The sequence below is a fragment of the Phlebotomus papatasi genome, chromosome 5 (assembly GCF_024763615.1).
Source record: "Phlebotomus papatasi isolate M1 chromosome 5, Ppap_2.1, whole genome shotgun sequence".
Classification (NCBI taxonomy): Eukaryota; Metazoa; Arthropoda; class Insecta; order Diptera; family Psychodidae; genus Phlebotomus; species Phlebotomus papatasi.
Window position 1 is genome coordinate 3720494 of NC_077226.1, and position 24895 is coordinate 3745388.

General features: G+C 34.7%; 1 protein-coding gene across 1 annotated transcript in view; it reads left to right on the forward strand.

The window, feature by feature from the left end:
• The first annotated feature begins 6790 nt into the window (after positions 1–6790).
• Positions 6791–24895, forward strand: part of LOC129808677 (paired box protein Pax-6-like) — a 60755-nt gene continuing 42650 nt past the window's right edge. Inside the window, exons 1-3 of the mRNA XM_055858448.1 lie at positions 6791–7473; positions 23696–23861; positions 23978–24035. Of these exons, the coding sequence (XP_055714423.1) occupies positions 7398–7473; positions 23696–23861; positions 23978–24035 (300 nt within the window). The 5' untranslated portion in view covers positions 6791–7397. The remainder of the gene's footprint in view (positions 7474–23695; positions 23862–23977; positions 24036–24895) is intronic.

The following is a 24895-nucleotide window of genomic DNA, read 5'->3' on the forward strand; positions in this document are numbered from 1 at the left end:
ACTATCAAAATCATCAAAATCGGATTAGAAATGGATTTTTGGTGAATTTTTCACTGAAACCTTGCAGAGGTCTTACTGGAAATGATTCGAATGAAAACTTTGCAGATACTTTTCATCAATTTCCCTAAAGAAAATCTAGTTTTATTCTTAGTCAATCTTCTAGGGGATCTCTTTAGCTTTCCAAAACCGTCAAGATCATCAAAATCGGATTGAAAATGGATTTTGGGGGGTGTATTGTGCAGAATCTCTGTGAAGAGGCGTTCTTTCAAATTTTCAATCATTTTTCCTGGCATTTTCTTCAGGGAAAACCTTTGATTGCCACTGATCGGTCTACTAGGGAGTTTTGTCAATTTTCTAAAAAGTTCAAAATCATAAAAATCGGATTCAAAATGGTTTTTTGGGGGTTTATTTTGCAAAATGTTGCTGAAGAGGCGTTCTTTCAAATTTTAAACCGTTTTTCCGGGCATTTTCTTCAAAGGTATTGAAATTGAGAACCCAGTTGCATGCATGTAAAGGCCTTAATGAGTACTTATTTTGTACTTAATTAAGTACTTAATTAAGTACTCAATATGTAAGTCTGGTAGGTCTCTGTTGATAGTCTTCAAGAATGTACTGCATTGGTAATAGAGTCTCTCTCTCTCTTTGCAATTTGTCCTTGCAAATACCTTTCCCTCCCAAAAAAATAAATAAAAAAAATGAAAGAAAATATAGAAATCGTATTGTTGAGCAAAAATGCAAAATAATGAGTTGCAAGTTGAATTGTAAAAGAACAATAATAAAAAAAAAGAAAGAATGAAAGAAAAAAATAAAAGAAATCGATGATTGAAGTAGTTTGTTGTCGCCAATCGAAGTTGACTTTGCTCTCAATTAATTAATGACTCTCCTTTTCTTTTCAAAAAAATGAATCCCAGAGATGTTAGAGGACTCAAAGAATAATAATAAAAAAATAAAAAAAAAGAATGAAAATAGAAATAAAATAGGGAAAGAAAAGAAGGATCAATACAATGGGAATGAATTGAGAGACCAACAATATTGCCAACAACAACGGAGATCTCTCCTCTCCAGCTGCGATATCGAAGGATCCAGGGCGCAAAAGGAGCCCTAAAGAGACGTCCTGAGGACTCTAGAAAGGGACACCTTTCATTAAGTCGACTTCCTGCAGTTCGTCGAAAAATCCCAAAGGACATTCTCGCGCTCGGAACAGGGAAAAATGGAAGGAGGGACATCGTCGTGGATTGTTTCCAGAAGAAAACCAAAAATAAGGACAATCCCACGAATTTCCACAGACATCTTTTCAATCTCCAAAGGATACACTGAACACAATTCCTTAAAATTAAGCACTTAATTAAGTGATTAGTAAGTACTTAATTAAGTTACACAGTTAATAAGTTACTCAATAGACCACCAGGGAATATCTGACCACTTCACACAACTTCAATGACATTCAAATTGACAGAAAAAATCATTTTCCTTCCGGAAAATTCCTCAAAATTTCACTAAAAGTATCACTAAGCAAAGTACAAGAGGTTTTTCTTACCATTTAAATCGAATCACAACGATTTTAATACATTTAAAAAAAAACACACACACACACACAAAATTCTCCGTAAAACATTCCAGTAGACGAACAAGAATTTTCTCACGGGAAAATTCCAAGTTGGGAAAGTTGCAAGGAAAAAATAAAGGAATTTTTCTTTCAAGAATTACCATCCAAAAATAAAATGTCAAAAATCCATTTCTAATCCGATTTTGATGATTTTGACGGCTTCGGAAAGCCTTAAGATGCCTCAGAAGACTAGATAACAAGAAAACTAGGTTTTCTTGAGGGAAATTGGTGAAAAGTGTCTGCAAAATCTTCATTTAAATCTTTTTAAAAATAACTATGTGCAAGGTTTCAGTCAAAATTTCACCAAAAATCCATTTTCAAACCGATTTTGATGATTTTGATGGCTTCGGAAAGCTAAAAGAATCCCCCGAGAAAACTTTTTAACAAGCAAATAGGGTTTTCTTTGGGGAAATTGGTGAAAAGTGTCTGTGAAGTTTTCATTCGAATAATTTCCAGCAAGACCTCTGCAAGGTTTCAGTGAAAAATTCACCAAAAATCCATTTTAAAACCGATTTTGATGATCTTGACGGTTTTGGAAAGCTAAAGGGATTTCCCAAAAGACCAGCTGACAAGAAAACTAGGTTTTCTTGAGGGAAACTGGTGAAAAGTGTCTGGAAAGCGTTCCTTTGAATCTTTCTAAAACAACTTTGTGCAAGGTTTCAGTGAAAACTTCATCAAAATTCCAATTTTAACCCGATTTTGATGATCTTGACGGTTTTGGAAAGCCAAAGAGATGCCCTAGAAGACTGTCTAAGAACAAAACTAGGTTTGCTCTGGGGAAATTGGTGAAAAGTGACTGCAATTTTTCTTTCGAATCATTTCCAGTAAGACCACTGCTAGGTTTCAGTGAAAAATTTACCAAAAATATATTTTCAAACCGATTTTGATAACTTTGACGGTTTTAGAAAGTTAAAAAGATTCACCAGAAAACTGTCTAACAAGCAAATAGGTTTTCCTTTTGGGAAATTCGTGCAAAGTATCTGCAAACTTTTTCTTTAAATCTTCCTAAAACACTTTTGTGCAATGTTTCAGCCAAAAATTCACCAAAAATATATTTTCAAACCGATTTTGATGATCTTGACGGTTTTTGAACGTCCGAAAGATGTCCCAGAAGATCTCATGCCAAGAAAACTAGGTTTCCCTTGGGGAAATTGGTGAAAAGTGTCTGCAAAGTTTTCATTCGAATCATTTCCAGCAAGACCTCTGCAAGGTTTCAGTGAAAAATTCACCAAAAATCCATTTTAAAACCGATTTTGATGATCTTGACGGTTTTGGAAAGCACAAAATACCTACTAGAAGTCTAGATACCAAGAAAACTAGGCTTTCTTAGCGGAAATTGGCGAAAAGTGTCCCCAAAAATTTTTATCTGAATTATTTCTAGCAAATCTTCCGCAATGTTTTAATGAAAAAATCCAATTTAAAACCGATTTTGATAATTTGGACGATTTTGGAAAGATCTAAAGATTCCCCAGAGGATTTGCTAACAAGCAAAGTGGGTTTTCCTTGGGGAAATTGTTGAAAAGCATGTTCAAATCTTCCTTTAAATCTTTTTAAAACAACTTTGGGCAGGGTTTCAGTGAAAAATTCACAAAAAAAAAACCATTTTTAATCCGATTTTGATGATATTGACAATTTTGAAAAGCTCAAAAGATTCCCTAGAAGACTAGCCAACAAGAAACCTAAGTTTTTTTTTGGGAAATTGATGAAAACTGTTATCAAAATTTCCCTTTCTACATTCTCAATAACCCTTTTGCAAAAGTTTTAGTCAAAAATCCATTTCTAAACCGATTTTGTTTATTTCTGACATGTTAAAAAATTGACAAAACTCCCTAGTAGACCGATCAGTGGCAATCAAAGGTTTTCCCTGAAGAAAATGCCAGGAAAAATGATTGAAAGATTTGAAAGAATACCTTCTTCGACAATATTTTGCAAAATACACCCCCAAAAAATTCATTTTTAATCCGATCTGTATGGTTTTAATGGTTTTCAAAAGCTAAAGAAATTCTCCAGAAAACTATCCAATAATAAAATACAGTTTTCTCTAGGGAAATTGGTGAAAAATATCTTCAAAGTTTTTATTTGAATCACTTCTAGCAAGCTTTCTGCAAGGTTTTAGCCCAAAAATTACATTAAAACGAAATTGGAACGTTTTTAACAATCCCCGGAATGTCCAGAAGATCCATTGGAAAATATTCCACCTAAAGAATCAATAAGGATTTTCCTTGTTGAAAATTGTCCTGAAGGACTTTGAGAATGTTCTGCAATGTTTCGGTTTATAGTACAATATTTCTTCGATTTCAAATCCGATTTTGATGATTTCGACAGATTTAGAAAGCCCAGAAGATTCTCAATATTGAGATTAAGACAGAAAATGAGCATTTCCTTGAAGAAAAATGCCCCAAAAGCAATTTCAAAGTATTCTACTCAAAGATCCTCAAAGTGCAAAGCTTTAGTTAAAAAATCACTAAAAATCCATTTTTAGTCCGATTTTGACGATCTCAACGGTTTTGGAAAGCCAGGGAAATTCCTCAAAAGACACCTAAACATAACAAAATAGGTTTTCCTAGAAGAAAATGTCCAAAAGTAGATTCAAATTTATCCTTTTGAGGAGTGTTTCAAATGAGCTTCAAGAATGTTTCACTGAACTTCTTCGCTTTTCAATCAATTTCAATCCGATTTTGATGATTTTGACCGTTTTGGAATGCTGTAAAAACGGTCCAGAAGACTTGCTAACAAGAAAACTAGGTTTTCTTTGGAGGAAATTGATGAAGAGTGCCTGCAAACCTTTCCCATATACCATACTGAAACAATTTTGTGCAAGGTATCACTGAAATATTCACTAAAAATCCATTTTTAGATCGATTTTGATGATTTTGATCATTTTGGAAAACTCTAAAAATGCTTCAGAGGACTAGCTAAGAAGAAAAGTGAGTTTTCTTTACGAAAACTGGTGAAAAGTGTCACTAAAATTTCCCTCTCTACATTCTCAATAACCGTTTGCAAAAGTTTCAGCTAAAAATCCATTTCTAATCCGATTTTGATGATCTTGACGGTTTTGAAAAGGTCAAGGGATTCGCGAGATGAGTAGCTACCAAGAAATCTGTGTTTTCTTTGGGGAAATTGGTGAAAAGTGTTTTCAAATCTTCTAAATCTTCCTAAAACAACTTTGTGCAAGGTTTCAGCCAGAACTTCTTCAAAAAAATTAATTTTAAATCCGATTTTGATTATTTTGATGGGTTTTTGACAGTTAGAGGAATTCTCCAGAAGACTCACCGACTAGGAAATAGAGTTTTCTTTGGGGAAATTGATGAAAAGTGTCTGAAAAGCTTCCTTTTCTAAATTATGAATAAGCCATTTGGAAAAAATTTTAGCCAAAAATTTATTTTCAACCCGATTTTGATGATTTTAACGGTTTTGGAAAGCTCGTAAGATTCCCCAGAAGACCTGCTACAAAAAAATTAAGGTTTTCTTTGGAGAAATTGGTAAAGAGTGTCACCAATATCTTCCCTTTCTACATTTTTAATTCTCAATGCGAAACTTTTAGCCAAAAAAAAACAATTTTAAATCCGATTTTGATAATTTTGACAGTTTTGGAAAGCCCATGAAATTCCTCAGAAGATTAGTCAAAAAGAAAATTGTGTTTTCTTTAGGGAAATTGGTGAAAAGTGTCTTTAAATTCTGGTTTTAAATCTTTCTAAAACAACTTTGAGCAAGGTTGCAACCAAAAATCCATTTCTAATCCGATTTTGACTATTTTGACGGTTTTGGGAAGCCCTAAAGATTCTCCAGAAAACTATCTGACAAGAAAACTGACTTTTCTTCAGGGAAATTGGAAAAAGGTGTCACCAAAGTTCCCCTTTCCACATTCTCAATTAACCCTTTTGCAAAAATTTAATCAAAAATTTATTTCCAATCCGATTTTGATGATCATGACCGTTTTGGAAAGCTAAAGGGATTCCCCAAAAAAACTTATTAATGAGAAAATAAAGTTTTCTTGTGGAAAACTGGTGAAAAGTGTCACCAAAGTCTTCCCTTTTTACATTCGCAATTCTCTCTGAGAAAATTTTAGCCAAAAAAATCCATTTTTAATCCGATTTTGATGATCATGACCGTTTTGGAGTGCTCATAAAATTCCCCAAAGGACTAGCTATCCAACAAATTGGGTTTTCTTTGGAGAAATTGATGAAAAGTGTCTGAAAAACTTCCCTTTCTATATTACGAATAAGCCCTCTGGAATAAAATTTAGCCAAAAATCTATTTTAAATCCGATTTTGATGATTTTGACAGTTTTGGAATCATCAAAAGATTCCCCAGAAAACTATCTTATAAGAAAACTGACTTTTCTTTAGGGAAATTGGTGAAAAGTGTCACCAAACTTCCCTTTTCACATTCTCAAATAACCCTTTTGCGAAAATTTTTATCAAAAAATCTATTTTCAATCCGATTTTGATGATTATTACCGTTTTGGAAAGCCCATGAAATTCCCCAGAGGACTGGCTAACAATCCTACAGGGGTTTCTTTGTGGAAATTTGAGGAAATCACCTTGAAATTTCGCATCTGAATCACTGCCATAATCGGGCTTTTCATAAAGAGGTTTCACTGAAAATCCCAATTTAAATCCGTTTTTGATGATCTCCCCAGGTGGAAGCTTTTCTTAGTGTGATTGTGCCCAAATGCATCTTCAAGGTTTTCCTTTGATTTTCTTTTTATTTCCTCTGTCCAAAAAACAAAAAAAATTCATTATAAATTCCGTTTTTGATTATTTTCCAGCGGTTAATTTACCAATTTGCCAATACAGAAGAAAATTCCTAGGAGTATTTTTCAAGACCTTTCAAATGCTCCTGGAATCATCAAAATCGCTTAATTGGAAGTGAAGATATTTCAGATTGAAAACCAAAATTTTTCATTTCTTTTTTTTCAAATGAAAAACCGTCGGCTTTTCTATTCAATTTTTCACTCTGTGGATTTTTCATTTGTGAGAGGGAAGGCAGGATGAAGTGTCCTTGGTTCCCTCGCGATACGGAATCACATGGAAGGGCACTCAACAGGTGACAATCCCTGCCAAGTACCCCTCAGGACGCAAAAAAAAGGGCGTTTCCTTTTGGCTTTGTGTAAAGACACAAATGAACAAATTGGTTTTGGCCTTAAACCGCAGGAGGTTGGATTTATTGATGATAAGTCACAGGCTCCGCCTTCATCAATTCTGCCCTATCCTTTTGCTGTTGCAAACACTGTGGTTGGTCCTATTTTTTCGGGTTAAAATGATCCATTCAAAACGGTGTGCCAAAAAAGGGAATTTCTCTCTGTCCTGAGTCTGCTCAATGTGCCCCAGGAGTACACTCTATACCCTCCTTCTTGGTCCAGGATACGCATACAGATTTTCTGGCCATTTAGTTCAAACGCATCACGCACTCTGCCAACAACCTAAAACGCCTTTTTTTGTTTGCAGAGAACACTTTTTAATTAACTCAGGATTTTCTTTATTTATTTATTTATTTTTTTAAAAATTAATATTTGTCCGTTTTTTAACCGTCAAATTCGGTTTTTTGGCCGGTTTTTCCATGTGATCATCTTCCTTTTTTCTTTTTCGATTTCGCCAAATTTTAAAGTGTATCAAAAATGTTCAATGTGAATTGCTGGACGTGAGACTATATCACTCTGTGATTAATGGATATTCTGTGAACGTTCAGTGAAAAGTGAGGTTAAAAAAGAAAGAAAACCAAAACCAAAACCAAAAAAAAAACAGTGATTAGTGAATCAAGGGAGACTTCGACGGTCTCGTGGATTGCAATGGGGGCCACTGTGACGCCCTGGCCAGCTTCAGTGATGGATCGTACCATATCACTCGATGATATGCCCCATAAAGGTCCTTTTAACACACCAAAATCCAACAATATCGCATCCAAAAGCTCCTAATTCCACTGGTGCTACAATCGAATATCATTCACAAATTTGACAGATCCTGTCAATCTCATCAAAAGTCTGTGGAACGGACCAGAAGCTTTTCCTTAATTGAAAAACCTGATGGAATACTCTAGTGATCGTTCTCAGGATGGAAAATAGCTTTTCACTGAGAAAATTGATTGGGGTTTTGTCCAAAAAAAAACAAATCCACCAAAAATCCATTTTTAATCCGATTTTGATGATCTTGGCGGTTTTGGAAAGATAAAAAGATTCCTCAGAAGACTAGCTAACAAGAAAACAGGGTTTCCTTCGGGAAAATTGGTGAAAAGTGTCTTCAAAGTCTTCTTTTAAGTCTTCCTAAAACGACTTTGTACAAGGTTTCAGTGAAAAATTCACCAAAAATCCATTTTAAAACCGATTTTGATGATCTTGACGGTTTTGGAAAGCTAAAGGGATTTCCCAAAAGACCAGCTGACAAGAAAACTAGGTTTTCTTGAGGGAAATTGGTGAAAAGTGTCTTCAAAGTCTTCTTTTAAGTCTTCCTAAAACGACTTTGTACAAGGTTTCAGCTAAAAGTTCACCAAAAGTCCGTTTGAAATCCGATTATGATGATTTTGACAGTTTCGGAAAGCCAAAGGAATTTCCCAGAAAATTCTACACAAAAAAGACAGGGTTTTCTTTGAGGGAATACATGAAAAGTGTCTTCAAAGTTTTCATCTGGATCATTTCCAGCAAGACCTTTGCAAGGTTCTACCCAAGAATTCACAAAAAATCCGTCTTTACTCCGATTTTGGTAATTTTGACAGTTTCGGAAAGCTAAAGGGATTTTCTAGAAGATCAGACAGAGAGAAAACTGGGTTTTCCTTGAAGAAATTGGTGAAAAATGTCTTCAAAGTTTTCTTTTAAATCCTACTAAACGACTTTGTGCAGGGTTTCAGATAAAAATCCACCAAAAATCTATTTTTAATACGATTTTGATGACTTTGATCGTTTTGGAAAGCTAAATAGATTTTCCAGAAGACTCACTAAGAAGAAAATACGATTTTCTTGAGAGAAATTGGTGCAAAGTGTCTTCAAAGTTTTCTTTTATATCTTCCTAAAACAGCTATTTGCAAAGTTTCACTCCAAAATTCGCCAAAAAACCCATTTCTAATCCGATTTTGATGATCGCACCTGTCTTGGAAAGCTAAATAGATTTTCCAGAAGACTCACTAGGAAGAAAACTAGATTTTCTTCAGGAATATTGGTGAAAAGTGTCTGGAAAGTCTTCATTTGAATCATTTCTGCAAGGTTTTACCCAGAAAATTCACAAAAAAAAGCCATTTTCAATCCGATTTTAATGATTTTGACAGTTTTGAAAGGAGAAAAGAATTCTACAGAAAATTCTCCACGAAGAAAATAGGGTTTCCTTTAAGAAAATACATGAAAGTGTCTTCAAAATCTTCTTTTAAATCCTCCTAAACCACCTTTGTGCTAGGTTTCAGGGAAAAATTCACCAAAAATCCATTTTTAATCCGATTTTGATGATCTTGACGGTTTTGGAAATCTAAAATGTTTCCCCAGAAGACTATCCAAAAAGCAAATAGGGTTTCTTTTGGGGAAATTGGTGAAAAGCGTCTTCAAAATCTTCCTTTAAATCTTTCTAAAACAACTCTGTGCAAGGTTTCACCTAAAAGTTCACCAAAAATCCGTTTGAAATCCGATTATGATGATTTTGACAGTTTCGGAAAGCCAAAGGAATTTCCCAGAAAATTCTGCACAAAAAAGACAGGGTTTTCTTTGAGGGAATACATGAAAAGTGTCTTCAAAGTCTTCATCTGGATCATTTCCAGCAAGACCATTGCAAGGTTCTACCCAAGTATTCACAAAAAATCCGTCTTTACTCCAATTTTGATGATTTTGACAGTTTTGGAAAACTAAATAGATTTTCCAGTAGACTATCCAACGAGAAAATAGGGTTTCCCCTGCGGAAATTGGTGAAAAGTGTCTTCAAAGTCTTCCATTAAACATTCGTAAAACAACTTTGTGTAAGGTTTCAGCCAAAAATCCCCCAAAAATCCATTTTAATTCCGATTTTGATGATCTTGACGGTTTTTGAAAGCTAAAGGGATTTCCAGAATACTAGATAACAAGAAAACTAGGTTTCCCTTGCGGAAATTGGTGAAAAGTGTCTTCAAAGTCTTACTAAAACACATTTGTGCAAGGTTCTACCAAAAAAATCACAAAAAATCCCTCTTTACTCCGATTTTGATGACTTTGACAGTTTTGGAAAGCAAAAGGGATTACCCAGAACACCAGCTGACAAGAAAACTAGGTTTTTCTAAGGGAAATTGGTGAAAAGTGTCTTCAAAGTTTTATTTTAGATCTTCCTGAAACCACTTCGTGCAAGGTTTCAGCTAAAAATTCACCAAAAATCCAGTTTTACTCCGATTTTAATGATCTCTACGGTTTTAGAATGCTAAGGAAATTCCTCAAAAGACTTCTAAAGACAACAAAACAGGTTTTCTTAGAAGAAAATGTCCAAAAATAGATTCAAATTCATCCTTTTGAGGAATGTTTCAAATGAGCTTCAAGAATGTTTCATTGAACTTCTTCGCTTTTCAATCAATTTCAATCCGATTTTGATGATTTTAATGATATTGGAAAGCTAAAGGAATTCCCCTGAAGACTAGGTAACAAGAAGAGAGGGTTTCCTTTGGGGAAATTGTTGAAAAGTGTCTGGAAAGTCTTCATTTGAATCATTTCCAGCAAACTTTCTGCAAGGTTCTACCCCAAAAATTCACAAAAAAAATCCATTTTAAATCCAATTTTGATGATTTTTACGGTTTTGGAAACCTAAAAGAATTCCCCAGAAAACTTTCCACCAAGAAAACTGGATTTCCTTTGGGGAAATTGGCGAAAAGTGTCCCCGAAATCTTCATTTGAATAATTTCTATCAAACCTTCCGCAATGTTTTAACCAAAAAATACACCACTTTCAATCCGATTTTGATGATCTTGCTACATTTGGAAACCTTAAAAGATTTACTAGAAATTTTTCTCAACAAAATTGCACAGGTGTTTTCTCTGTGGAAATTGAGGAAAAATCACCTGAGTATTTTCCCTATTTTTGCAACTATTCCCCGTTACTCTTTACATTTACATTACTAATCCAATTTTAATCCGATTTCAATTATTTTGGATTATTTGGAAAGCTGATGGAATACTCCAGTGATCGTTCTCAGGATGGAAAATAGCTTTTCACCGAGAAAATTGGTGAAAATCACCCTCAAAGTGCGCTCATTTCAAACACTTTTTTTAGAATTCTCTTTGCAGCGGCTTTTTGGCCAAAAAATCCAATTTAAGTCCGATTTTAATTATTAATAGCGAATATGGAAAGATCAGAAGATTCTCTGTGTTAAATTCTAAAGAATCAATTGGCTTTTCTTTCGGAAAAGTCTTCAGAAAACCAAGCGCGTCAGCATGGTGCCAAGGATTTATTTGACAAATTCACCAAAAAAAATCCATTTTCAAACCGATTTTGATGATTTTGACAATTTTGGAAAGCTTAAAAGATTCCCTATTGGATCTTCTAACAAGAAAATTGGCTTTTCTTTGGGAGAAATTGGTGACAATCGTCTTCAAAGTCTCTCTAAATCATTCCTCAGGACCATTTTGCATGGTTTCGGTTTATAATTCATGGAAAATCCATTTTAAATCCGATTTAAACGTTCTTGGTGGATTTGGAAATTTCAGAGAATTCTCCGGAGAAAATGCTAAGGAATCAAAAGGGCTTTTCTTGGAGGAAATTGCCTTAAAGCACCCTCCAAAAGGTTTCCTTTTTGATACTTTAAAATGACATCTTCTCTGCAAGGTTTCACTGAAAAATTCACTAAAAACCCACTTTTAATCCGATTTTGATGATCTTGACGGTTTTGGAGAGCTAAGAAAATTCCTCAAAAGACCTCTAAAGAAAGTAAAACACGTTTTCTTAAAAGAAAATGCCCAAAGGTAGATTCAAATTGATCCTTTTGAGGAATGTTTCAATTGAGCTTCAAGAATGTTTCACTGAACTTCTTCGCTTTTCAATCAATTTCAATCCGATTTTGATGATCAGGACCGTTCTGGAAAGATGCAAAGATACCCTAGGGAAATTATAAACAAGAAAAGTGAGTTTTCTTTGGGGGAAATTGGTGAAAAGTGTCTTCAAAGTCTTCTTTTAAATCTTTCTAAAACAACTTTGTGGAAGTTTTCAGCTAAAAATTCAACAAAAATCTATTTTGAAACCGATTTTGATAATCTTAACGGTTTTAGAAAGCTTATGAGATTCCCCAGAAGACCTGCTACCAAGAAAATAGAGTTTTCTTTATTGAAATTGGTGAAAAGTGTCTATAAAGATTTCATTTGAATCATTCTCAGCAAGACTTCTGAAAGGTTCTACCCAAAAATTCACAAAAAATCTATTTCTAATCCGATTTTGATGATTTTGACTGTTTTGGAAAGCTCTGAAGATCCTGCAGAAAACTTCCCAACAACGAAATAATGTTTTCTTGGGGAGAAATTGGTGAAAAATGACTTCAGTTTTCCTTTTCTACATTCCCAGTAACCCCTCTCTGCAAGAGTTTTAACCAAGAGTCCATTTCTATTCCGATTTTGATGATTTTGACGGTTTTGGAAAACTAAAGGGATTCTCCAGAAGATTAGCTAACAAGAATATTAGGTTTTCTTTTGGAAAATTGGTGAAAAGTGTCTTCAAAGTGCCAATTTGAAAAGTGCCTTTAAATCATCCTAAAACAACTTTGTGCAAGGTTTCAGCTAAAAATTCATCAAAAATTCATTTTTAAACCTATTTTAATGATTTTCACGGTTTTGGAATGCTGAAAGAATTTCCCAGAAGACGTGCTACCAAGAAAACCGGGTTTTCTTTGGGGAAATTGGTAAAAAGTGTCGCCAAATTCTTCCCTTTCTACATTCTCAATTCTCTATTCGAAACTTTTAGCCAAAAAAAAACAATTTTAAATCCGATTTTGATAATTTTGACGGTTTTGGAAAGCTTATGAGATTTCCCAGAAGACTATCTTACAAGAAAACTAGGTTTTCTTTGGGGAAATTGGTGAAAAATGTCTGGAAAATCTTCCTTTCAATCTTCTTAAAACAACTTTGTGTAAAGTTCTACCCAAAAATTCACAAAAAATCCATTTTTAATCCAATTTTGATGATTTTGACGGTTTTGGAAAGCCAAAGGGATTCTCCAGAAGACTATCTTACAAGAAAACTGACTTTTCTTTAGGGAAATTAGTGAGAAGTGTTAACAAAATTTCCCTTTCCAGAATTTCAAACAACCCTTTTGCAAAAATTTAATCAAAAATCGATTTTTAATCCGATTTTGATGATCTTGACGGATTTGGAAATCTAAAGCGATTCTCCAGAAGATATATTAATGAGAAAATATAGCTTTTTTGTGGAAAACTGGTGAAAAGTGTCACCAAAGTATCCGTTTCTGCATTCCCAATAAACCGTCTACAAAACTTTTAGCCAAAAATCCATTTCTAATCCGATTTTGATGATCATGACCGTTTTGGAAAGTCTGAAAGATTCCTCAGAAAACTATCCAACACAAAAACAGGGTTTCCTTTAGGGAAATTGGTGAAAAGTGTCTTCAAAGTCTTCCTTTTAATTTTCTAAAATAATTTTGTGCAAGGTTTCAGTGAAAAATTCACCAAAAATCCATTTTTAATCCGATTTTGATGATCTTGACGGTTTTGGAAATCTAAAGGGATTTCCCAGAAGACTTACCAAAAGAAAAATTGGTTTTCTTTGGGGAAATTGGTAAAAAGTGTCGCCAAATTTCCCTTTCTACATTCTCAATTCTCTCTGTGAAACTTTTAGCCAAAAATCCATTTTAAATCCGATTTTGATGATCATGACCGTTTTGGAAAGCCCATGAAATTCCCCAGAGGACTAGCTAAAAAGCCTTGCTGTGTTTTCTTTGGGGAAATTTGGGAAAATCACCTTGAAAATTCTCATTATTCTTTTAAAAAAGAAGTTTCACTGAAAATCCAATTTAAATCCGTTTTTGATGATTTTGACAGTTTTGGAAAGCTCATAAAATGCTCAATAAAACGCGCCAAAGGATCAAGAAGGCTTTCTTTGGTGAAAATTGTCATTTTAGTAGACATTTTGAGCGATTGTAGCGCCAACTGGAAAAAATAGGTAGAAACTTTGCATGTTCTTAATGTTGTCCTATGTGAAATATAGAAGTATATTGTTAAGATCATATGGAATTTCTATATTTCACTTGTATTTTTTCTATTTTCTTTTTTTTTTGCTGTTTTTTTTGTTTTTGGCGGGAAAGGGAAAAGGAGAATTTTGGTAACCTCAAAATTTGTGTTTTGTGGTAATTTAGCTGTGACCACGGAAAATTTAAAGCTAACACACAGAATTTGTCGTTCCCAAAGCCCCCTCCATCTCAAATAGCATTCCACTGCTTTTCACCGACCCCCCCCCCCCTCCCTCCCTCCAATTCCGTCCTTGCTCATAAATAGCGCACTTTTGCCTGAATTCAGGCGCAACGTGCCATTTAGATATTCAATCGCCTTCATTCATTTTCCTCTTATCGGCATTTTCCCGGGCACACAGCCACGTACACACACACAAACACACACGAACACTGTTTTCCAGCTGAAGGGAGACTTTCCGCTCCGATTGGTTCCACCCGGTTTCCTCCTCCTCCTCCTCCTGCTCCTGCTTTTCCAGCCCAGAAAAACCAACCGGGAGGAAGGACAGAAGGAGGATTCACAACACGCCCCAAAAGACACAAATTTCCACACAGCACACAAACCAAGCGACGGCACCTTATTTTCTATTTTTCCCGATTTTTCCCATCAATTTGTGGAAAATTGCTCAAATTATTTTCAATCTTTCGATGAAAGTTTTCTTATTTTGAGTAAAGAAAAATTCACCAAAAATCCATTTTAAATCCGATTTTGATGATTTTGATGGTTTTGGAAAGCCAAATGGATTTCCCAGAAGACTAGGTAACAAGAAAAATAGGTTTCCTAGAGGAAAATTGGTGAAAAGTGTCTTCAAAGTCTCCATTTGAAAATCATTTCCAGAAAGCTATCTGCAAGGTTCCGCAACCAAAAAATTCACAACAAATCCATTTTAAATCCGATTTTGATCATTTTCACGGTTTCGGAAAGCCAAAGGGATTTCCAAGAAGACTAGCCAACAAGAAAATAGGGTTTTCTTTGAGGAAATTAGTGAAAAATGTCCTCAAAGCCTTACATTAAATCTTACTAAAAGAACTTTGTGCAAGGTTTTACCAAGAAAATTCGACAAAAATCCATTTTAAATCCGATTTTGATGATTTTGACGGTTTTGGAAAGCTAAGAAAATTCCTCAAAGGACTTCTAAAGGTAACAAAACAGGTTTTCTTAGAAGAAAATGTCCAAAAATAGATTCAAAGTTATCCTTTTGAGGAATGTTTCAAATGAGCTTCAAGAATGTTTCACTGAACTTCTTCGCTTTTCAATCAATTTCAATCCGATTTTGATGATCAGGACCGTTCTGGAAAGCTGTAAAGATGCCCTAGGAAATTTGCTAACATGAAAAGTGAGTTTTCTTTGGGGGAAATTGGTGAAAAGTGTCTTCAAAATCTTCCTTTAAATCTTCCTAAAACAACTTTGTGCAAGGCCTCAGACAAAAATTCACCAAAAATCCATTTTCAACCCGATTTTGATAATCTTGACGGTTCTGGAAAGCTAAAGGGATTTCCCGGAAAACTATCCAACAAGAAAACTAGGTTTCCTTTGGGGAAATTGATGAAATGTGTCACCAAATGTTCCTTTTCTGCATTCTCAATTCTCTCTGCGAAAATTTTAACCAAAAATCCATTTTCAGTCCGATTTTGATGATTGTGACTGTTTCGGAAAGCTAAAGAGATTCTCCAAAAAACTATGTTACAAGAAAACTGACTTTTCTTCAGGGAATTTGGTGAAAAGTGTCACTAAAAATTTCCCTTTCCACATTCTCAAATAACCCTTTTGGAAAAATTTCAATCAAAAATCTATTTTTAATCCGATTTTGATGATCATGACCGTTCTGAAAAGCTCGTGAGATTCTCCAGAACACTAGCTAACAAAAATACTGGATATTCCTTTAGGGAAATTGGTGAAAAGTGTCTTCAAAGTCTTCCTTTAAATCTTCCTTAAAGAACTTTGTGCAAGGTTTCAGCCAAAAATTTAAAAAAAAATCCATTTTAAATCCGATTTTGATGATCTTGGCCGTTTTAGAAAGCTCATGAGATTACCTATTGGATCTTCTAACAAGAAAATTGGCTTTTCTTTGGAAGAAATTGGTGAAAATCGTCTTCAAAGTCTCTCTAAATCATTCCTCAGGACCATTTTGCATGGTTTCGGTTTATAATTCATGGAAAATCCATTTTAAATCCGATTTAAACGTTCTTGGTGGATTTGAAAAATTCAGAGAATTCTCCGAAGAAAATGCTTAGGAATCAAAAGGACTTTTCTTGGAGGAAATTGCCTTAAAGCACCCTCCAAAAGGTTTCCTTTTTGATACTTCATAATGACATCTTCTCTGCAAGGTTTCAGTGATAAATTCACCAAAAATCCATTTTTAATCCGATTTTGATGATCTTAATGATTTTGGAAAGCCCAAGAGATTTCCCAGAAGACGAGCTAACAAGAAACCTAAATTTTCTTTAGGGAAATTGATGAAAATCGACTTCGAAATTTCGCTTTCTCTATTCTCAATAACCCTTTTGCAAAAGCTTTAGTCAAAAAAAAAATTTCAAATCCGATTTTGATGATTTTGAACATGTTAGAAAAATGACAAAACCCCCTAGTAGACCGATCAGTGGCAATCAAAGGTTTTCCCTGAAGAAAATGCCAGGAAAAATGATTGAAAATTTGAAAGAACGCCTCTTCAGAGAGATTTTGCACAATAAACCCCCAAAAATCCATTTTCAATCCGATTTTGATGATTTTGACGGTTTTGGAAAGCCAAAGAGATCCCCCAGAAGATTGACTGAGAATAAAACTAGGTTTTCTCTGGGGTAATTGGTGAAAAGTGTCTGCAAAGTTTTCATTCGAATCATTTCCAGCAAGACCTCTGCAAGGTTTCTGTGATAAATTCGCCAAAAATCTATTTTTAAACCGATCTTGATGATCTTGACCGATTTGGAAAGCCCAGAAAATTCCGCAGAAGTCTAGCTACCAAGAAAATTGGGTTATCTTAGCAGAAATTGGCGAAAAGTGTCCCCAAAAATTTTCATTTGAATTATTTCAAGCAAACCTTCCGCAATGTTTTATTAAGAAATCCATTTTAAATCCGATTTTGATAATTTTGACGGTTTTGGAAAGCTAAAGAGATTCCGGAAAAGATAGGCTCAAACAAACACTAGGTTTTCTTTGAGGAAATTGGTAAAAAGTGTCTGCAAAGTCTTCCTTTAAATCTAACTAAAACAACTTTGTGTAAGGTTTCAGCAAAAAATTCACCAAAAATCCGTTTTAAATCCGATTTTGATGATTTTAACGGTTTTGGAAAGCTAAAAAGATTCCCCAGGAGACTAGCCAACGACAAAATAGGATTTCCCTTGCGGAAATTTGTGAAAAGTGTCGGTAAAATCTTCCTTTGAATCTTCCTAAAACAACTTTGTGCAAGGTTTCAGTGAAAACTTCATCAAAATTCCAATTTTAATCCGATTTTGATGATCTTGACGGTTTTGGAAAGCCAAAGAGATCCCCTAGAAGACTGTCTAAGAACAAAACTAGGTTTTCTCTGGGGAAATTGGTGAAAAGTGACTGCAATTTTTCTTTCGAATCATTTCCAGTAAGACCACTGCAAGGTTTCAGTGATAAATTCACCAAAAATCCATTTTTAATCTGATTTTGATGACTTTGACGATTTCGGAAAGCTAAAGGAATCCCCCAGACGATTAACTAAGAAGTAAACTAGATTTTCTTTGGGGAAATTGGTGAAAAGTGTCTATAAATTTTTTATTAGCATCATTTTTAGCAAGAATTCTGGAAGGTTCTACCTAAAAATTCACAAAAAATCCGTTTTAAATCCGATTTTGATGATTTTGACGGTTTTGGAAAGCCAAAGGGATTTCCAAGAAGACTAGCCAACAAGAAAATAGGGTTTCTCTTCCGGAAATTGGTGAAAATCGACAGCAAAATCTTCCTTTAAATCTTCCTAAAACAACTTTGTGCAAGGTTTCAGAGAAAAATTCACCAAAAATCCAAATTAAAACCGATTTTGATGATTTAACCGGTTTTGGAAATTTAAAAAGATTTCCCAGAAGACTATCCAACAAGAAAACAGGGTTTTCTTTGGGGAAATTGGTGAAAAGTGTCTTCAAAGTCTTCCTTTAAAACGCTTTTGCGAGAATTTTCTTTATATTGACCCTGTTTTCTTTTTTTTTTTGAAGTTTCACTTAATTTTCCTTTGGAAAATCTCCATTTCAGAGGAGAAAGAGAGGTAAAAAAGAAGAAAAAATGGTGAAAATTGTTTGGGAGGTGTCGGAGATTTGAACCTGGGATTATCTAATCGGAAAATTAATTGACAAAGAGTTGATCCTTTTTGTGGTCTCTCTCTCTCTCTCTCTAACCACAGTGTCAATTTGTTGTCTGTCAATTGTGCAAATTGTGCGTAATGTCCTAATTATCGTGCAGCTAAATCCCATGTAACTCTCCCTTTCTCCCTCTTTCTCTCTCTTGTTATGCTGCTTTTTTGTATGTTGCTTGCAAAATCTCAACATAAATGAAATCAGTAGCCAGAAACAGCAAAAAAAAAAAAAAAGGAAAAAGGAGGGAAGGGTGAGAGAGAGAGATAGAAAGTCTCCCTAATTTTTGTTCGTTAAAAGTATGTTGAGGCCTAAAGAGCCGACAAACAGTGTGAACATGGGCATTTTTTTTTGTTCTATGCTGCAGCAAAAAGAAGGGAGAGTAGCATAAATGGATTATCCTTTTGCCGTCGGGATGTGGTGTTGAGAACTTGGGGATTAGAAGACTGAAACCCCTGAAAATATCGTGTCCTGTCATCTGCTCGCGGCCACATCAAACGCAACATCACTTGCCTCTGACTGCGATCAATGTTCCGGAATAAAAGGGAGATACAGTACAAGGCAACCATAAAATACAAATAGAAAGGATATAACCCCATTCCCAAATCAAAGACATTCCCTTGCATCAAAAAATAAAACAAAAAAGAAACTTCAAAACGGCACTGATTTCCCCCAAATCCACCATTTTATGCAATTTTAACGGTTTTGGAAAGCCAATGAGATTCTCTCTAGAAAGTTCTAATACACCAAGAAGGCTTTTCTTGGTGAAAATTCCTCAAAAGTCACTTCAAAGTTTCCCTTTTACTCTTCTATGTAAAACTTTCTTGCAAGGTTTCAGTGAAAAAATCACCAAAAATCCATTTTAAATCCGATTTTGATGATTTTGACGGTTTTGGAAAGCTAAAGAGATTCCCCAGTAGAATAACTAAGAAGAAAACTAGGTTTTCTTGAGGGAAATTGGTGAAAAGTGTCTTCAAAGTCTTCCTTTAAATCTTCCTAAAACAACTTTGTGCAAGGTTTTAGCAAAAAATTCACCAAAAATCCATTTTCAATCCGATTTTAATAATTTTCACAGTTTTGAAAAGCTAAAGGGATTTCCCAGAAGACTAGCTAGCAAGAAAATTGGGTTTTCTTTGGGGAAATTGGTGAAAAGTGTCTGGAAAGTTTTCCTTTAAATCTTACTGAAACAATTTTGTGCAGGGTTTCAGCAAAAAACTCACAAAAAATACATTTTAAATCCGATTTTGATAATTTTGACGGTTTTGGAAAGCTAAAGAGATTCCGCAAAAGATAGGCTCAAACAAAAACTAGGTTTTCTTTGGGGAAATTGGTGAAAAGCGTCCCCAAATTTTCATTTTCGAAGCATTTTCAGCAAGACCTCTGCAAGGTTTCAGTAAAAAATTCACAAAAAATCCACTTTAAATCCGATTTTGATGATTTTAGCTATTTTGAAAAGCTAAAAAGATTTCCAAGAAGACTGGTCAACTAGCAAATAGGGTTTCCTTTGGGGAAATTGGTGAAAAGTGTCTTCAAAGTCTTCCTTTAAATCTTCCTAAAACGATTTTATACAAGGTTTCAGCTAGAAATTCATTAAAAATCTATTTTAAATCCGATTTTGATGATTTTAGAGGTTTTGGAAACGATAAGGCTTTCTCTAGACGACCAGCCAACAAAAATATTGGATTTTCCTTGGGGAAATTGGTGAAAAGTGTCTTCAAACTCTTCTTTTGGATCTTCCTAAAACAACTTTGTGCAAGGTTTTAGCAAAAAATTCGCCAAAAATCCATTTTAAATCCGATTTTGATGATTTTAGCAGTTTTTGAAAGCTAAAGTGTTACTCCAGAAGAATAACTTAGAAGAAAACTAGATTTTCTTTGCGGAAATTGGTTAAAAGTGTCCCCAAAATTTTCATGTTCGAATCATTTCCAGGAAGACCTCTGCAAGGTTTCAACAAAATATTCACCAAAAATCCGTTTCTAATCCGATTTTGATGATCTTGACGATTTTAGAAAGCCCTAGAGATTCACTATTGGATCGCCTAACAAGAAAACTGGCCTTTCTTTGAGAGAAATTGGTGAAAAATGTCACCACATTTTCCCTTTCTACATTGTCAATAACCCTTCGGCAAATATTCACCAAAAATCCATTTCTGATCCGATTTTGATGATTTGGGACTTGTCAGAAAAATGAGAAAACCCTCTAGTAGATAGATCAAGGGCAATCAAAGATCTTCCCTGAGATAAACGGCCGGAAGAATGATTGAAAATTTTAAAGAATGTCTTTTCGGCAACATTTTGCTCAATATACCCCCAAAAATCCAATCTCAATCCGATTTTGATGATTTTGACGGTCTTAAAAGGCTCCAGAGATGCCCAAGAAGAGTAGATAACAAGAAAACTGGGTTTTCTTTGGAAAAATTCGTGAAAAGTGTCTTCAAAGTTTTCCTTTAAATCTTCCTAAAACAACTTTTGTGCAAGATTTCACTGAAAAATTCACTAAAAATCCTTTTTCAATCCGATTTTGATGATCTTGCTACATTTGGAAACCTTAAAAGATTTATTAGAAATTTTTCTCAACAAAATTACACAGATTTTCTCTGTGGAAATTGAGGAAAAATCACCTGAGTATTTTCCCAATTTTTGCAACAATTCCCCTTTTACTCTTTATATTTACATTACTAATCCAATTTTAATCCGATTTCAATGATTTTGGATTATTTGGAAAGCTGATGGAATACTCCAGTGATCGTTCTCAGGATGGAAAATAGCTTTTCACCGAGAAAATTGGTGAAAATCACCCTCAAAGTCCGCTCATTTCAAAACACTCTTTTTAGAATTCTCTTTGCAGCGGCTTTTTGGCCAAAAAACTCCAATTTAAGTCCGATTTTAATTATTAATAGCGAATATGGAAAGATCAGAAGATTCTCTGAATGAAATTCTAAAGAATCAATTGGCTTTTCTTTCGGAAAAGTCTTCAGAAAATCTCGCAAGACAGCATGGTGCCAAGGATTAATTTGACAAATTCACCAAAAAAAAATCCAATTTAAAACCGATTTTGATTATTTTGACAATTTTGGAAAGCTCTAGAGATTCCATATTGGATCTTCTAACAAGAAAATTGGCTTTTCTTTGGGAAAAATTGGTGAAAAGTGTCTTCAAAGTCTCTCTAAATCATTCCTCAGGACCATTTTGCATGGTTTCGGTTTATAATTCATGGAAAATCCATTTTAAATCCGATTTAAACGTTCTTGGTGGATTTGGAAAGTTCAGAGAATTCTCCGGGGAAAATTCTAAAGAATCAAAAGGGCTTTTCTTGGAGGAAATTGCCTTAAAGCACCCTCCAAAAGGTTTCCTTTTTGATACTTCATAATGACATCTTCTCTGCAAGGTTTCACTAAAAAATTCACAAAAATTCCATTTTTAATCCGATTTTGATGATCTTGACGGTTTTGGAAAGCTAAAGGAATTTTCCAGAGGAGTAGTTAAGAAGGAAAGTGAGTTTTCTTTGCAACAATTGGTGAAAAATATCACTAAATTTTCCTTCTCTACATTCTTAACAAACCGTATACAAAAGTTTTAGCCAATAATCCATTTTAAATCCGATTTTGATGATTTTGACGTTTTTTGGAAAGCTAAAAGAGTTCCACAGAAAACTGGTTAACAGGAAAATAGGGTTTGCTTTGGGAAAGTTGGTGAAAAGTATCTTCAAAATCTTCCTTTAAATCTTCCTAAAACACGTTTTTGCAAAGTTTCATCCGAAAATTCACCAAAAATCCATTTGAAATCCGATTTTGATTATTTTGATAGTTTTGGAAAGCTGAAGGGATTCCCCAGGAGATTTATTAATGAGAAAATAGGGTTCTCTTGTGGAAAACTTGTGGAAAGTGTCGCCAAAGTTCACCTTTCCACATTCTCAATTCTCTCTGCGAAAATTTTAGTCAAAATCCATTTCTAATCCGATTTTGATGATCATGACCGTTTTGGAAAGTCTGATAGATTCCTCAGAAAACTATCCAACACAAAAACAGGGTTTCCTTTAGGGAAATGGGTGAAAAGTGTTTTCAAATCTTCCTTTGAATCTTCCTAAAACAACTTTGTGCAAGGTTTCAGTGAAAAATTCACCAAAAATCCATTTCTAATCTGATTTTGAAGATCTTGGCGGTTTCGGAAAGGCAAAGGGATTCTCTAGAGGACTATCTAGCAAGAAAACTAGGTTTTCTTTGGGGGAAATTGATGAAAAGTGTTTGCAAAGTCTTCTTTTAAATGTTTCCAAAACAACTTTGTGCAAGGTTTCAGCAAAAACTTCTTCAAAAATCCATTTTTAATCCGATTTTGATTCTTTTGACAGTTTTGGAAAGGTCAAGGGATTCCCCAAAAAAACTTATTAATGAGAAAATAAAGTTTTCTTGTGGAAAACTGGTGAAAAGTGTCGCCAAAGTCTTCCCTTTTTACATTCGCAATTCTCTCTGAGAAAATTTTAGACAAAAAATCCATTTTTAATCCGATTTTGATGATCATGACCGTTTTGGAGTGCTCATGAAATTCCCCAAAGGACTAGCTATCCAACAAATTGGGTTTTCTTTGGAGAAATTGATGAAAAGTGTCTGAATAACTTCCCTTTCTATATTACGAATAAGCCCTCTGGAATAAAATTTAGCCAAAAATCTATTTTAAATCCGATTTTGATGATTTTGACAGTTTTGGAATCATCAAAAGATTCCCCAGAAAACTATCTTATAAGAAAACTGACTTTTCTTTAGGGAAATTGGTGAAAAGTGTCACCAAACTTCCCTTTTCACATTCTCAAATAACTCTTTTGCGAAAATTTTAATCAAAAAATCTATTTTCAATCCGTTTTTGATGATTTTGACAGTTTTGGAAAGCCTAGATTTTCCTGAAGATGATTTGGAACTGATATTGATTTTTCACATTGGTGGAAATTGCTCGAAACTAGCTTCTAGTAGCTCAATTAATATTATCTTTTTTTTTTTGACTTAATATATACTTCGGGAGAGAAAGTTTTCTCTTCTGCACAATTGTATTTTCCGTATTTTCCTTGGATTTTTCTCACTTTTTTTTTTTTTTGGGTTTTTGGTATGTCAATGGAAATAGATCCCCTGTGATCAATTGTGATTTATTATGCTCATAATGTTGAGGTCCCTTTTTGGTGTAAAAGACACAGAGAGAGGGAGAGGAGAGGACTTCAAGAGTGTGACTATTTAAGTTAACAATACCCCAAAAAGGAACTAATATTATTCGACATTTTCTGCGTGAAATTTCATGAGTGTTGTTACTCTAACAATGTCAACACTTCAATGGCTATTGTGTCCATTTTTCCTCTCTATTTTTCCCCTCCTCCCTTTCGTCTTTCTTCCCTAAAAATTTCTTCACCCCAAACAAAAGCCAAAAACCCCGACAATTCATGTTTCACAGCAGGAAAACCATTCATTATGCTGCAGGTTAATCTCTATGAGTTCGCTCTGAATGAATTTTTGTTTTTGGCGGGAAAACTATTTGACGGAGCTTTTGGATGATCAGGCAATTAATTCCTTATCCTTATTGTTTATTTTTTTTTTGTTCTTGTTCTCTTTGATGTAAATGGACAAAAAAAACCAAAAGGTCACAGTGGGGTCAATCAACTTGGTGGGGTATTTGTTGGTGGACGTCCACTTCCGGATTCCACACGACAAAAAATCGTCGAATTGGCCCATTCTGGTGCCCGTCCCTGTGACATCTCGCGCATCCTTCAGGTGTCCAATGGATGCGTCAGTAAGATCCTCGGCAGGTGAGTTTAGCAAATCCTCCATGGGCAACAGGGATCGGTTCCTGGGGGGGCGGGGGGAGGGGCTATTCCACAAATTGTCCTGTTTTTCAGGCACATTTCAGCCTCAACTTTTGCAGGTACTACGAAACCGGATCCATACGTCCACGTGCAATTGGCGGTTCAAAACCGCGAGTCGCGACATTAAATAATCAAATTTTGATAAGGTCCATCATTCCACTTCATCTGCTACACTTTCCACACATCCTTCTAAATGATTTTCCAATGTTGACGATGATGGCACATCGAACATTTTGAAGCAAGAGAAACCCCAATGATACAAATTGAACATTGGATCTTCCTCCTGCCTTCACAACGAACGACATTTTCATTTCCTTCTTACTCCTTCACTCAAAAAACACGATTTCCACAAAAAGTTCCACACGAAAATCTCACCTGATTTCACCTGAATCTCACGGAGATCTCACCATGATGAAAATGTCTGAAATATAGTTGAAGACATTCAGTATTATGTAAAATATGCTAAATAATCAAATTTTGATAAGGTCGATCATTCCACTTCATCTGCTACACTTTCCACACATCCTTCTAAATGATTTTCCAATGTTGACGATGATGGCACATCGAACATTTTGAAGCAAGAGAAACCCCAATGATACAAATTGAACATTGGGTCTTCCTCCTGCTTCACAACGAACGACATTCATTTCCTTCTTACTCCTTCACTCAAAAAACACGATTTCCACAAAAAGTTCCACACGAAAATCTCACCTGATTTCACCTGAATCTCACGGAGATCTCACCATGATGAAAATGTCTGAAATATAGTTGAAGACATTCAGTATTATGTAAAATATGCTAAATAATCAAATTTTGATAAGGTCCATCATTCCACTTCATCTGCTACACTTTCCACACATCCTTCTAAATGATTTTCCAATGTTGACGATGATGGCACATCGAACATTTTGAAGCAAGAGAAAGTCCCATGATACAAATTGAACATTGGATCTTCCTCCTGCCTCACAACGAACGAC